This window comes from Chrysochloris asiatica, unplaced genomic scaffold (genome assembly GCF_000296735.1).
Source record: "Chrysochloris asiatica unplaced genomic scaffold, ChrAsi1.0 scaffold00048, whole genome shotgun sequence".
In the NCBI taxonomy this organism is placed as follows: domain Eukaryota; kingdom Metazoa; phylum Chordata; class Mammalia; order Afrosoricida; family Chrysochloridae; genus Chrysochloris; species Chrysochloris asiatica.
The window spans coordinates 1,151,599-1,168,177 of record NW_006408566.1 but is presented as its reverse complement, the minus strand read 5'-3'; the positions used below and the strand labels follow the sequence as shown (position 1 = coordinate 1,168,177).

The 16,579-nt window shown below is 36.5% G+C and overlaps 1 protein-coding gene across 1 annotated transcript in view; it reads left to right on the top strand.

Annotated features, from left to right (window-relative positions):
* The window catches only part of LRRC7 (leucine rich repeat containing 7), a 688,741-nt gene that overhangs the window by 488,084 nt on the left and 184,078 nt on the right, over positions 1-16,579 (top strand). Inside the window, exons 9-10 of the mRNA XM_006862417.1 lie at positions 1,828-1,972; positions 7,161-7,233. Of these exons, the coding sequence (XP_006862479.1) occupies positions 1,828-1,972; positions 7,161-7,233 (218 nt within the window). The remainder of the gene's footprint in view (positions 1-1,827; positions 1,973-7,160; positions 7,234-16,579) is intronic.

Genomic DNA, 16,579 nt, shown 5'->3' with positions numbered 1-16,579 from the left:
TTTAATGGCAAGATATGACCTCAAAAAAAAAAAAAAAAAGGAAAAGGAGGACTTTCATCCTGTTCTAACTTCTCTAGCCATTGCCCATTGTGTAACTTGATTCCTTCCCTGTCCATTCCATTTTTAAGTATCTCTTGAATGCAACTCCTCTTCATCCTCATTTCTAATGCCTTAATCAGATTCTTCTCATCTCTCAGTTAAACCACCTCAGGAACCTTCTAACAGGTCTCTCTGTTTCCAGTTTGTCCAATCACAAATCTGCCCTGAAGTTGTTGTTGTTTTTTTTAAAGCACAAATCTAATCACGCCAAAAGCTCTCAATAGCTTTTGTTGCCTAGAACATAGCATTTCCTCCCATGGCATGGGATTAAAAGACCTTTTAATAGCTAGCCGACTTCTTCCTATAATCCCAACTTTTTCACTATATCTAGTCATTTTGAAATTTCCACTCTTCCTCAAATGTGCCATGCATTTCACATTTTCATGTAAATATATGTGCTAGTCTCTCTTCCAAACACTTGCCAGGCTGTGTTTCTTTCTGTTGTATATAGGGTCACTGTGAGTCAGAACCAACTTGAGGGACCCTATCAACAATGACAGTCTCTATTCTGGGTACAGGTTATCTTTTTCTTCACAGTCTGTATCTTTTTGGCAATTTGTGGATCTTCCCCTGTACTTCTAAAGCATTCATCACATGCTTCTTTTCTTACCCATTTCACAGTGATGTAATTATTTGTTTACATGATTGTTTCATTCATTTATCCTTAAGGATACTTTGTGTTATTCATGATTGTTCTCCAACATATAACATAGAAGTTCAAAAAGGACTGTTGAGTGAACATATTTAATCTGCTTAGTGAGATTAAGTCCAAGGCATAATTTAAAACTTTTCTAAAAAATTAAAATCAGACAGATCAACATGTCAACATGCATTGTTTCAGTGGTAACTTTGGTTACTTATTTAATTTTTCATTCAGTAAAAGCTTTGAGATTTTTATTGTATTTTTAATAGTTTTATTGAGATATAATTCATATACCATAAAATTCAGGGGTTTTCGTATATTCTCTCAATTGTGCAAGCATCACCACAATCGAATTTTAAAACATTTCTATCACTTTTAAAAGAAAGTCCTCCAATCCATTAGCAATCACCCACTGTGTTCTCCTCCCTCAAATCCCTGACAGTACTAGTCTACTTTCTGCCTGTATTGATTTGCCTGTTCTAAATAATCATATGAATGAATTTGTACAATATGCGGTCTTTGCTGAATCACTTCTTCATTTGACATAATATTTTCAAGGTTCAACCATAGTGTATCATGTATTAGTACTTAATTTCTTTTTATTACTAAATAATATCTCATCATATGGATTGTTGTTGCTGTTGTTGTGAATTGCCTTCAAGTCAGTTCTGACTCATAGCAATCCTGTATAGACTTTCCAAGGAGCAGCTGGTGGGCCTGAACTTCCAACCTTGTGGCTCGCAGTCGAGTGCTTATCCTACAGTGCCACACATCTTTTTTAATTCATTCATCAGTTGATAAACATTCAGGTTTTTTAAACTTTGGGGCTAGTATAAATAATGCCACTACCAATATTCATGTAAGTTTTTGCCTGGTTTCATTCTCTTGGGTATATATCTAGAAATTGCACTTTCATATAGTAACCTTTTGAGGAATTGCCTACCAGCAATGTATAAGGGTTCCAGTTTCTCTACAATGTTTGTTATTGTTGTGGTTACTTTTCAAATTAGATTTACATTTTTACCATTTTAAAATGTATTGTACAAGTTTTTCAACTAACCCTGAGTTTATGCAATGTCATCAAGTCTATAGGGAAGCTAAAGATGCTGGTATACCTGGATATGTCAAAAAACAGAATAGAAACAGTTGACATGGAAATTTCTGGATGTGAAGCCCTTGAAGACCTCTTACTGTCATCCAATATGTTGCAACAGTTGCCTGACTCTATAGGTGAAAACATATTTTATTTTGTATGTTTATGTCAAATACACTGTCTTCTCTTTTGGTGGTATTATTTTATGTAAATGTGGGAAATACAGTAATAATAAATCACATCCACTATCCAAGATCATAAATTACTAGTTTCAAAAAAATCTTAAAATGAAATGTTATCTGTAACTGTCAAATTTAAGAGTTGAATTGATCCTACTAAATTAACATATATTAAAAACTGTCCAGTCTCCTAAATTGTTCAATGTTATTGTAAGGAATATATGTTTTAGATTTAGAGTAATTTGATAAACATGTATGTCTCCATTATTCCCTAGAATTACAGTAGTTATTTTCCATAGAATGCTACTATATTTATAATATTGTTGTAACATTAATGTAATCTAGAAATAACATATAAATAGAAAGATATAATATATCTTTGTAGTTTTATTATTTTTTAAAAGATACATTGTCTTTAACATGATGTTAACATTCATGACAGTAGATAATCTGCTAGTTTGTAGTAAGCATTCCATGCATTGTGGCTTATATATTTTACACTAATGAAATAATGAATCTTTCTCATTTGAATTATGTTGAAACATTTCCTTTTGTATAGATATCTTGCTAATATTATTTATGAGAAGTCTTAACTAGAACAATAATTTTCTAAGTATTTAACATTGCTATGTAATTTTTTTAACACATGCTTTGAAATGCATGTACTATATATTCTGGAATTTAATAATATTTCTGAAACTTAAGTCACAATCCAGGTAGCCTGACTCAGGCAAATTAGAAGGCAAGTGATTTCCCAACATTTTCTTCAATATTTTATAGTTTCCATTTTCTCCATTCTTTCATGCTAATAGAGAAGACTAATATTAGCAAAATTAAAGTCTACCTTTTTTATTTCTAGATTTGCTGGCTTGATGATTATTATGATCACATATTTTATAATAATGTTTCTCTAATTGTTCCATTATAAGACTTACTTTAAAGTGTTATTAAACTTCCACCTTTCCAGACCCTTTCTCTGAAATTACTGACTGTAGGTCTGTGGTAAGCCTTCTGTCCTGTATTTTCGTTAGACATCCTAAGTAAAACTTGTGATCAGACAAGTATAGAAAATACTGTTTTATGTAGCAACAGACAATGAAGTATATTGATCAGAAAGTGCATTCTCTCTGATCCATATAGCAGAGTGACTCAACCACCACTTCAAATGCCTAGTGATGATAGAAAAACTGCATAGTCAAAAAACATGTATTTATTCATTACTATGTCCTCAGTGCCTAGAGCTATGCCTGGCACATGGTTGTTGTTGTTGTTGTTGTTGTTAAGTTCCATCAAGTCAGTTCCAACCTCATAGTGACCCTGTATAAGGTTCCCAAGGAGCAGTTGGTAAACTTGAACCACCATCCTTGCAGTCCAGAGCATTAACCCACAATGCCACACCAGGACTCTGGCACATGGTAGGTATAGAATTTACCCAAGCTTAAAAAGGATAAATATTTATCTGAATCTGACAGATATTGTTGTAACTATTGTTAGGTGCTGCCAAGTTTGTTTCAACTCATAATGACCTTATGTATAGTGGAACAAAATACCACCCAGCTTTGCACCATCCACAAAATTGTTGTATTTTTGAGAATCAAAAATAAAATATAAATATAGGTATGAGACCAGGCCTAATGTGCTCCAGACCAAAAACAGCAGTGGTAGACACACAATCATTTCCTATAAAAAATAAAAGACGTTACCCTTGCCAGGGGAATTGGCGTTTACAGGGGATTGAGGTAGGGACTTCTTTTCTGTAACAAAAAATCTAGAAAGTCCTACAAACATTATGTTGAGCTAGGGTGGAAGGAAAGAAGTACCAATGTACTACTGAAAACTAAAGCAAATCACAAGCAGGTTTGGAATGGATCTGAAAGGTTGTTATTAACATGATATTTTTATTTGTTTAAAATATATTGTTTTAAGGAATCTGACTATGCAATAATTGTTCTGATCTAGGGCAGGCAGTATGTGGAGGTCATCAGCTAGATACTTGGCAAAACACAGGCTAGGACAGGCAACTGGTATTATATTATTTAGGATTTGAATGATTCTAGAAGTAGGAAAATAGGATAGTAGCACTGTTATAGTAGCTCATTCCTCTGAGCTATCTTTGGACCTTAGCAACCTCTCAGAGAATATTGTATCTTATATATCTGCATAGTCACTGATTGTGGAATAGAGTGGCTGACTTTCCTCAGAGAATTTCTTTGTCAAGAGGAATACTTGGAATAGAGGAGCCAGAGCTCTGTTCTCAGACCCTAAAATAATTCACAGATGCTAATTAGATGGGAAATTGTATCTTGCCTTCCTTATTTGAGCATGGATTGATTTAGTTGGTGGCAACTAAAATAAAATCTTTACTTTCTTCATGCTATTTTAGTTCCTTAGCAGCTGTAGGGTGTTGGAATAGACAACAACAATCTCTGTGTGCTGAGACCGTTCCTTCAGAGATACCAGGGAAAATGAAGGGGATTCCTAATCTTCTAGATAATAGATAAACTAAACATCATAAAGCTATTCTGAGGAATAAATGAACTAAGATATGAGGCAACTTAAAAAATAACTAAACGACAGTGGAATTTGTCTACAAACTTTTATGTGAAGTTGCTTAGATCGTAGCTGGCCTATGGAAAACACTCAATCAGTGTTCACTATCATAATTTGATTATTATTATAAACTTATATTTTAACTGACTTTCAAACTTGTATTGCATATGTGTAAATGCCATGTAAATATTAGCTATTTTAATAATAAATCATATAGTTTAATACATTAATGCTAATTATAAATTTATACATGAGAAATTAAAATTACATTATTTTTTTTCTTTATCACCAACACTTAGCTAAGAGTGTAGGAAGCAAGGGTGGGGAAGAGGGGAAGTATAGAAGTTGTTGTTGTTGTTTTTGTTGTTGTTGTTAAGGGCTGTAGAGTTGATTCCAACTCATAGCAACTCTGTGTAGGGTTTCCGGAAAGTGGCTGGTGAGTTTGAACCAGTGATCTTGAGGTGCAAACTGACTTTATGATCGAATGCTTATCCTACAGTGCCACACCAGGACTCCTCAATGGAATATGTGAGTGGCAAAGTAGCCTCATCACAAATGAGTGAAGTTCCTTGAAATTCAGACAGGGAGCTGATCCTGGAGACCCAATTTACTTCACCTTTCAAAACTGTTGAAGCTTCTATCATTTGTCAGAGTCACTATTCCATTCTCCAGGAAAATCTGTTCCATCACCTTTGGGCCTTTCTCTTCAGCCCACCTCATGGTTTTCTCACTATTACTTCAGATGCAGGGACCCAGTTCTCTTAAAGGGTGCTCTGCAGCCTGACTTCCTGTGCTTGTTCAGCCATCTGTGATGTAGAAAAATTCTCCTGGTGACTCAGTGAATAGACTGGGAAACTGTCAATCCCCATCTAGGTCGACCAGTGTCACTGACAATAGTGTGATCAGGGCCATTAAATCATAAAAAGAAATTTAGATGTGATTCTTATTTCTCCTTTTAATTGCTATAATTGAATAAACTCAGGTGTTCATTTGTATTTCCATAATTAATATTTTAACATCCATACTAGTAAAGCTAAAATGATCCAACTGTCCTTTGAATATAGATGAATCTGGAAGTGAGTATTCAAATTTCAGAGATGAATTACTGCAGCGTTAATTATCCTCTTTCCCAGGTGCGGCTGTTTTCAGCAGTGTATTCTGGGGGCACACGTTGCTGTATTAGCTTCAAATACAGCAGTCTAATCGTGATAACAGTCCTCTTAACTGGAGTAGAAAGTCTGCAGCCTTTTGTAGAATATGTAGCAGATAACAAAATTGAAAGAGCAAAACAGCTTACATTTCAAACTTTTTGTCACTTGCTCTATGACTTTGAAGAACCCTCAGAATATTTGAGATTATAGCAAAATCTCCTAAAACATGTCTAGAAAACGCCAGCCTTCCAAAATACTCTATATGCATATGCACATACAAATTCTACAGGAAAGTTTGGAAGGTCACATTGCTTCATTAGTATACTAAGAGCACCAAGAAAAACTGCATTAAAGAAACCAATTTATTTTGTTTAAGTTGGCATTTCCCAAACACATTTGACTCTGGAACCTTCTCTATTGGTCAGAATAAGTTTTCTTCAGAACACAGCAGTCTACCACATAGGCTCCTAGATCCAATGTAAAACAAAAACAAAAATCAACAATAAAAGGAATGTTTCATTCAAAATGAATGTTTTGCTGTTAGATTTTGTATATTTGAGTCATATTGATATTGTTAGGTTATGTTATAGCTGAGTAGAGAAGTTGATTATGCCAAATGCAGCTGCTCTTGAATCACTCTGTGACTATTAGTCCTTAAATTCCTGAGAGGAGAGTAGGATATGGAGGGGATAAATCATCCAGTGAAGGATAATCAGTTGTAACTTCAGTTCTTGGCCAGTTCTACAGAGTATATTAAAGATCACCAGTTTTTGTGCTTACTGCTAATCCAAGTCAAGGATTTATGATACCAAAAAGCACAAGGTCATATGTTGTCATTTTCCAAGCCCATAATAACTACTGCACTGTAATACCATACCACAGTATTTATTCATCAATTATTAGGCTTAATTCAGATTTGTTTTCAGTTTGTATCACAAGAATGTTAGTTATCAGTGCTTTGTTGTTGTTGTTAAGTGCCGTCAAGTTGTTTCCGACCCATAGCGACCCAGTGTAGAGTTTCCGAAAAGCCTCTGGTGAGCTTGAACCACCAACCTTGCAGTTCAAACAGCTTTGCAGTCTGGCACATTAACCCACAGCGCCACAACAGGAGTTAATTAAATATTAAATCACAGATGGCATAAAAATGTTCAACTGCTCCATTTACTGCACAATAGAGAAATATTTGAGCATTATTAGCATCAACTCAGGTTTCTGTGTTGTCCTGTGTCTTGTTTATCTGCACTCTACAATTGATGTAAGTAAAATTTTTGCAACTGGAAGGTCATAACTAACCTCTACTTAAATACCAGTTTGTAGGTTTTTACACACAGAGTTCAGTCAGTTAGTGTGCCAAGCATTTCATTACAAATGATTTATCTGTTTATATCTCATTTATTGCCACAAATCTGCTCTTTTGTACTAATAAACCTTCTTGTCTGTTTTAGGACTATTGAAAAAACTAACTACTCTAAAAGTAGATGACAATCAACTTACACTGCTACCCAATACGCTTGGAAAGTAAGTGCAAATGCTTCATACCATTCAGTCTTTCTAAAACCGGAAATGAAAGGAGATCTTGTTTTTCTGTTTAAAAATATTTCATACATGAGATACCAGTAATGTTTTTGATATGCCAACTTATTTTAGACCGTGTTGTACATATATGTATATATCTCATATTTAATTTTATATCTGAACATTGCATCAACACTTAACTTTATCACTTCATACGAAATATTATTAAATCTTTCACAAAAAAAGTGAATATCAAATCAAATTATACTCTTACTAACATTTTCCAGATGCAGTCAAAGCTTTATATTGACTTAAATATTTCTTATTAAGTAAGATGAAATTTTATGAGGTTCTACAGTATGCATATATATCCATTATACTTTCAGTACTATTTAATATTTATAGAAATTTACTCTAATGTACTTTTCAGAAGCTGACGAGAAAAATATTTGCTTTAGTTAGAATTTTTTTAAAACTTTAAGATGATGAGTCACCATCATCTTTTTTTTTTTTTTTTTTAAGTTTTTATTGTGAATTTACTGGTAGATTACATAGGAGAACATCGGTTTTACATTCACCATTCGATTGCAATGATTATAATTTCCTCCATGCATCTTCATTCAACAGTATTTGCTTCTGTTCCCTTTGTTTTATTGTTGTTGTTGTTTTGTGAGGGGGAGGAGGATGTACACAAAAATGCTCAATAATATATAATCATTTTAACAACCAAAGGACACATTCCACAAGCCTGCCTCCTGGCCACCAACACTCAGTTTTTCTCTTTCCTGAGTCTAGTGTGCTCAGCTGCTCCCTCTCTCCATTTCCTCACCTCTGCTTCCATCTCTGGTGTCACTGCTTCTCTGGATAGGGTCCCACATTCCGCTCCTGCTCTTCTTCCATGATGGTCCTAGAGTACTCTGTTACTGGACTGTAAGATTAACTACTCCTCCCTTTTTGTTACAAAATTTCTACCTTTGCAGTTGTGACGGTTGCAATTAGTCATTATAACAATAACTATTGAATCATAAGACTCTTATTCCTGTCTCTTTTCACACCATCGTCTATTAAGGATAACATATACTCTAATTTTGGGAGCAATTTCTTTCTACTTTTATGTTGCCCTTAGTGTTTGGTTCACAATTCCAAAAGAAATATTTATTATCTTCAATGTTTCTGAAATGCTTTTGTTTATAATTTGTATAATGTGAAAAATCAATACAGGCTATCTTCATTCTGAAACTATGTAAGATCATTTTATCAGGAAGTTTTCCCACATCTCAATGTGAAGAATTCTGTCATTCCTTCATTTAACTCAAGAAGGGAAATCTCCACTTGTTTGCGAACAGTTTTGCTAGGTATAATAAAGATACAATAAATAGTACATATTTAAAGTCTTCAATTTGTTGAGCTTTGACATATGTATATAGACAGGAAACTATGACTGCAATCACAATAGTGAACATATTCTTCCTCACGCCCAAGATATCCTTTCATTGCATCCTCTCCTTTCCCTTTCCTCAATTCCCAATCCTCAAGTAACCAATGAGTAGAACATTTGATTAAATTCAAATTCAAGTATTCAGGCTTTGGAGTGTAAGTCTCATCCATTTTTACTGTTTTAATGTCCACACTATATAGTATGTTTCTTCTGCTTCACTTCCATTTTCTTCCATATGAAAAGGCATTTTCTTTCATTTGTTGTTGTTAAGTGTCATAGAATCGGTTCCGACTCATAGCGACCCTGTATAGGGTTTCTGAGGAATGACTGGTGAGCTCGAAACACTGGCCTTATGATTCAAACTGAACTTGTAGTTCAGTTTGTGGTACACAAAATCACCATCTTTATCAGTCTGGTGCTTTAAAAAAATTATATCTATCTTAGGCATTCATTTTTCAGGTTGAGACTTAATTTCACTTGTACCTACTAAGGTTATGACTGGTATTTTGTCATATTTCTACATTTCTCATATGAACAAATTATCCTAGCTTTGTGAAGATAAATTGAAGAGATTTAGTAACCTTGAAATAAACAAAAAGAAGTTGCTTTCTCACTTGAAAGTGGAACTCTGTCTTTGGTCAGAACTAATTTTTGCCAACTGGATATTGGTTTTCAGCCAGAATGTTGTCTTCTGATGATCTCCATGATGGTCAACTAGGCTTTTTCTAGAGTTACAGTTTTAGCTCAAAACCAACAGGAGATATTTGTGCACTGACCACCTATCACATCAGTATGAGTTCCTCCTACATTTGCCCTTCAGCTACACCTCATGCCAAACTTTGCCTTAGGACTAGACAGCCTACACCTCAAACTCAGCAACCAAGTGGAATGGGTGTTGCAGCCTGGCTCTACACTCATACCCTAAACCAGAGTCAATAATAGGCATTATGTTAACACCAGTATGTAGTTGTGTCCCTCTCAGACTTTCTGATAGTTCCAGTACCAGTGTGGAGAAGGCTGACTGTTCTAATAATGGCCTGATGTAAGCTTTTATACTGCTGCCAGGTTCAAAAGTAACAAGTTTAGAAACATCAGTTCGGTTATCAGCTGGTTTTTGTTGCTTAGACAAAAGATTTTTTTCAGAGACACAGACCAAATTGTTGGAAATTATGGTCTATGTGAACTCTGAGAAAGAGTAAGTTAGGCTTTATGCTGAAAATTATACATTCATATTAAATTCTTACATGTCATGTCACAAAGCCAGAAGAGTTGCTTATGTTGAATAATGGAAGTAATATTTATTAAGAGCTTCTTTGAAAGACTCAGTAGAATTTAGAGGGTATTTATAGGAAAGCACGAAATCAAATGACATATTGCATTAAGCAAATCTATTACACAAGACCTCTTTAAAGAGTTCAGGAGCAAATATATCAGTTTAAGGACTAAGGTGCACCTGACCCAAGCCATGACATTTTCAATAGCCTCATGTAGGTGTGAAAGTTGGACAATAAATAAGGGAGACCATGGAAGAATTGATGCATTTGAAATGTGGTGTTGGAGAAGAATATTAAAGGTACCATGAAAGACTGGAAGAACAAATAGATCTGTGTTGGAAGAAGTACAGCCAGAGTGTTCCTTAGAAGCCAAGATGGCATGCCTGGAGAAGGACATCATGCTTGGTAAAGTGGTAGTGGTGGTGGTTACATGCCGTGGAGTCGGTTCCGACTCACAGTGACCCTGTACAGGGTTTCTGAGACTGCAAATCTTTATGGGAAGCAGAAAGCTCATCTTTCTCCCACGGAACAGCTGGTAGTAGAGGGTCAAAAAAACAAAACAAAAAGAAGACTCCCACGAGTTCTCGAGCAGCGTTGGGCTTGAGAGTAACAAGAATTGTGAGGATGATGCTGGACAAGGCAGTGTTTCTTTCTGTTATGCACAAGGTTGCTGAGTTGGAACCAACTGGATGGCACCTAACAACAATAACAGCAACAACATCGAGGCAACATTAATGCTTTGATTGACCATAAGTTCATTATCATGGAGCATTTTCCTGTAAGCTATTGAAGCATTGATTAAGTAAACAGAAGTATCAACTAGGAATGAAAGGATAGTAAAAGGCCTGGTGTGGCACTGTGGGTTAATGAGCTGGACTGCAAGATGGGCTTGAACCTCAAAGTTGGCAGTTCAAGCTCACCAGCTGCTCCTCTGGACCCTATGCAGGGTCACTGAGTTAGAACCAACTCGACGGCACTTAACAACCGAAGTTCAGTAGGAGCATTGGTGGTGCTGTAAGATAAGTACTGCACTACTAACCACAGGTCGGCAGTTCAAACCCACCAGCCACTTTCTGGAAGAAAGATGAGGCTGTCTTCCCCTATAAATATTTACAGCCTCTGAACGCCTATACAGGGCCACTGTGGGTCAGAACTGACTCTCAAGCATAATAGCAACAATCCAGGTAGGGAGCTACGGTACCTTAGTGCTATGTGCTTGCCTGGTAACTTAAGGATCAGCGATTCAAACCCACCAGTTCCTCCATGGGAGAAAGACATGGTGCTATGCTTCCATAAAGATTACACCCTTGGGGATCCTGTGGGGAAGTTCTACTCTGTTCTGTTGGATCACCATGTGTAACAATGGCAGCAGGCTTGGTTATTTTCAGTTAATAATCCAGGTGTTCACTGCACTTTGGACTCAGTCAATTCTAGGTATCACCTATAATGGGAATGACAAACAAGAGGTTGGCAAGGGTTGTGAAGGTTGTGGAATTCTAATTTATAAGGGGACTGGGTAATGAAATTTGAGATGTACATCTTAAAGAAACTACAAGTAATAAATGTATGAAGCAGGAATATGATGAAAGAACAGAGCATCTAAAGGTTAGGACCACAGTCCAGGACTTACACTGTTCAGCCCTATACCACTTCCCAACCATGCTAGCACGTTGTGCCTTCCTCATCTCAGGTCCCAGGGACCCTGAAAGCTGTCACCACTCAATCTTCCTCTGGCTCTTTCCTCTTTTTAACAATGGCTTTACATTGTCAGTTCCGACCTTCTTTGCTCCCTAGAAGACCAATGTACAGGCTCTTTGCTATAAGGATTTTCTGCTTATGTAATATAACCAGAACAATTCACATGATAGTTGTTGTCGTAGCAGTAATGCATTGGGTGCCTTTAAGTTGATTCTGACTCATAGCCACCCTTTATAGGGTTTCTGAGGTGAGACTGGTGGGTTTGAACTGCTAATCTTGCAGTTACCAGTCCATTGCTATATAGACCAGTTAATAATCCTTTTTTGCTATGCATCGGCCAACTGGTCCTTCCACTGTGTCTCTAATAAGCCAGTCATTTTCCAACCTCAAGAATTTCTTACTTGGTATTACCTCTACTCATTGCTGTCAAGTCAATGCTGATTCATAGTGGCCCTGTGTGACAGAGTAGAGCTGTCCCACAGGGTTTCCAAGACTGTAAATTTTCATGGAAGCTGACTGCCACTACCTGAAATATTCTTCCCTCCCTCTTTACAAAGCTGACAACTCATCTTTTAGTTTCATACTTTGAAACATTAGTGTGCATTCAGATTACATAAGAATATTATTTAAAATGCAAGTTCTGATCTAGTAGATCCGGGACTTGAGGACCTGAGGTTTTGCATTTATTACAACATCCTAATGTCCATGCTGCAGGCTCATAGACAACACCTTGAGTAATGAAGCTCAATGTCTGAATTAAAGATCCCTGGTGGCACAGTGATAAAGTGCTTGACAGTGGTTAGAACCCACCCAGCACTCCAAGGGAACTAGAACTGGCAATCTGCTCTCATAAATACATCAGCCTAAAAAATCCTACAGGGTACCTCTACTCTGCCACATGTCCCTATGAGTTGAAATCAATTTGACAGCACCCAACAATACGTCTGTACTTAAATAGCACCTCAATAGGAAGCCTTTTCCTAAATGTCCTATTAAATTAAGTTTCTTCAACCAACATGAACACTGGCAGGTTTTTTTCTGTCTTTCCTGTTTTGCTTCGAATTGTATATATTTTTCAAGTCACCTCATTTCTTTATTCATAAATGTTTATGTTATTGTTGCTGTGAAGTGCCGTCGAGTTGGTTCCAACCCATAGTGACCCTGTAGAGGGTTTCCAAGAATTGACTGGTGAGGTTGAACTACCAACCTTGCAGTTCAAACCAACTTTGCAGTCTAGTGCATTAACCCACAGTGCCACACCATGACTCTAATACCTCATTTAAGATGATTTTTGTATCTCAGTTATAAAATCCTTTTTTTAAAAAAAATTATAAGCACTAGATCCTAGTTAATTTTGGGGATTTATTACTATATGCTATTGTTTTTGTGAAGTGCCGTCGAGTCAGTTCCGACCCATAGCGACCCTGTATAGGGTTTCTGAGTAAATGAATGGTCTTTAGTAAGAAGATAAGATTATCAAAGATTAATGATGTTTGTAATGAGTATCTGCTTATCTAGGACTCTTAGGCTCTTCCTTTGTCACTAAATGCCTCACTCGCAGTGAAAATACAAAATGAGAAACGGGGAAATTATACAAGTGACTATGAATGCTAAAGACACTTGGCATTCACATACTTAATTTTATTTTCAGTTTATTTTATTTTTAGTAATAATTTTATTGCCTTTAAAAGTATGATAAATATTTATGATAGATATATGGGCCTGGAGGTTCTTAGGCGGAGCTGCACAAAAGCCAGAAAAAAAAGGCTTTGCCGGCATAGTTCCAGAGCTTTAAATGTAATATAAAGTAAGGGGAAATACTTATTTACTTTATATTAAATTTAAAGCTCTGGAACTATCCCTGCAAAGCCTTTTTTCTGGCTTTTGTGTACCTCCACCTAAGGAGTCCTGGTGTGGTGCTGTGGGTTAATGCACCAGACTGCAAAGTCATTTGAACTGCATGGTTGCTGGTTCAAGCTCACCAGAGGCTCCTTGGAAACCCTATCCAGGGCTGCTATGGGTCAGAACTGACTATATGGCACTTAACAACAACAACAAAGGAGAAATAGTTTCAGATATCTACCAATGGAGAAATCTGACTGGGGCTAGAAGAAACACAATTTTCTGAATCAATCACAATGCTACCTTTAGCCCACAGTCTTCACAGATGTCATAGGGTGGGGCCACAGCCTAAACAACCCAGTGACTTATGGAAAAAGAGGTGTGACTTTTTTATTCCTCTCTTGTGCTCTCCCGTCACACCCTCTCTGTCTAGCCCAGGTGTCTTCATGTGGGTGGGAGCACAACCCCAAAAGGGTCAAGTGTGTCCACAGGGAACAATTTTACCACAGCACAAAGAGGAAGTAGCTGAAAATCCCATCAACTCCAGAGGCTAATCTTCCTACAGGTTCTTATGATGTTTGAATTTAGGATTTAGCCTGAAGGTGGCTCTCCTACTTGGGTGGGACCCTTTATTTCTGCCTTATCTAACTAGGAACATCAGGTCTGGTCATACAGCCAAGCCATATTTGCACCCTGTAAAACCCCAACATAAAAAGCAAGAGCCAACACCAACTACTATATACAAGGTTGCAGTCATTTTGAGACATACGCTGTGCATACGCAGATACCTAACTGTCAGAGATAAAAGCATAAACAATCTTTCTTCCATTCATTTCTCAATCTCTGTATGCATACCCCCACAGCGGACATGAAGGGGGTGGCCTGAACAAGTGGGCACCCTGGAGGTTTCTAATGTGCACACTCACTGACCTGCACAACAAAGGCTACTGGGCTAGTCTGCTATGGTTGTTTTGTTTTTGCTTTTACTTTTATTTCTGTTTTTTTGTCTTTTGGGTCCTACTTTTTTCCAGGGGGTGGGAACTTTCTCTCCCTATGTTACCCAAGAAAAGACAGCAATCATGGCCATATAGTCAAGCTACAAGCAAACCCTATAATAACTCACCATCTGGACAGGAGCCAATACCAGCTTCTACACATTACATAGATGGCCAAAACTTGCTAAGAATGCTTACAGTTAAGTAATAAGAGATGTGAAAAGGGAAGCCTATCTTCATATCACATTCACCAGAAGACACTCAGTAAGCTTAATAATACGGCAACATACATTCATTTAATTATTGAAAACACATCTAACTATTGAAAATGTCCAAGGAACAACAAAAGATCTCTGCACATGTTCAGAAACAGAAAACAGTAACTGAGACAAATGAGCTGGAAGTGGTCATAGACTTCACATTAGAAGGAGAGCAGACTTTGAAACTGTCTGAGAAGGGATTCAGGAGAATTATACTGAGGCAAATCCAAATGCTCCACAGAGGGGTTCAGGAAAATAAAGAAGTCAGGAAAGTGCTACAGGAGCAATCAAATAAGATAGATATAGCATTGTAAACAATTCAAAACCTGAAAAAATATGTCAAAATGATCAATAATAAAACATCAGAAATGGACAATACACTGAAAGGGTAAATGAGTAGAACTGAAGAGCTAGAAGCTAGAACAAGCAAGCTGGAAGACAAATCTCTCAGTACTGCTAAGATAGAAGAACAAGCAGAAAAAGGGCTTTTTAAAAATCTGAAGATAGTTTAAGATTCATGTTGGAAAGAATGAAGAGGAAAAACTTAAGAACTTTTGGCATCCCAGAACAGGAAGAATCACTGAAGTTCTCAGAGGAAATAGTTAAGGAGATTCTGGAAGAAAATGTCCCTAACATCTTGAAGGATGAGAAGATAAGCATTCAAGAAGTTGAATAAACCCCAGGAAAGATAGACTCCAAAAGGAAATCACCAAGACATATCATAATCAAGTTGTCTAAAATCAAAGATAAGGAAATAATCCTAAAAGCAGCTAGGGAAAAGAGAAGTGTTACTTACAAAGACAAGTGTTACTTTACAAAGGCAAGCAAATCGTATTAAGTTCTGATCTCTCAGCAGAAAACGTGCAGGGAAGAAGTCAATGTGGATACATATATAAAATCCTGAAAGAAAAAAACTGCCAACCAAGAATCGTCTACCCAGCAAAGCTGCCAATAAATATGATGGTGCAATAAAACATTCCAGGATAAACAGAAGCTAAGAGACTTTGTCAAAACCAATCCAGCACATCAACACATCCTAAATGGAGTTCTTTGGACTTAAAACCAACAAAAACAGACAACAACCAGAGATTGACAGATGTGGCAACACCACCCAGAACTCAGTTGATAGATAAAACAGTTCAGAACAGCACAAAATTACAATGAATTCAGAGGACCTGGGAGGTCAACCAAAAATCAAGATAATAACAATGTCAAAGAAGGGAAAAATATAGGAACAGAGATCCAGGTGGTGAGGAGGTCAGGTAGATTGTAGGCTAAAGCAGACTGTATTAAATGGAAGAAAAGGTTAGTAGATTGTAGGGTAATCACAAAGAAAATTAATACATTACAACATACCATGAAAATGAAGATCTAAGAAGAGCATGAAAACATTAAAACTAAGAAGAAATAGACAAGAAATAGCACAAATAAAACATTAACTCAGCACAGGAAGGCATTCAGAACAAAGGAACAAGCAGCACCCAAAAAACCCTAACATAATGACAGCAATCAATTCATATCTATGATAATTACACTGAATGTCAATGGATTAAATGCACCAATGAAGAGATAGAGAGTGGCAGAATGGATAAGAAAACAAGACCCTTCAGCATGCTACCTGCAAAAGACACACCTTACATAAAAAGACAAAAACAGACTAAAAGTTAAAAGATGGGAAAAAATATACCAGGCCAATTGTAATAAAAAAACAAACAGGAGTGGCAATATTAATCTCTGATAAAATTAATTTTAAGGCAAAAATCAGCATAAGAGATAAAGAAGGACACTTGAACAAGATGATATAACCATAATAATTACACTCTCAATGAAAGAATCCCCAAG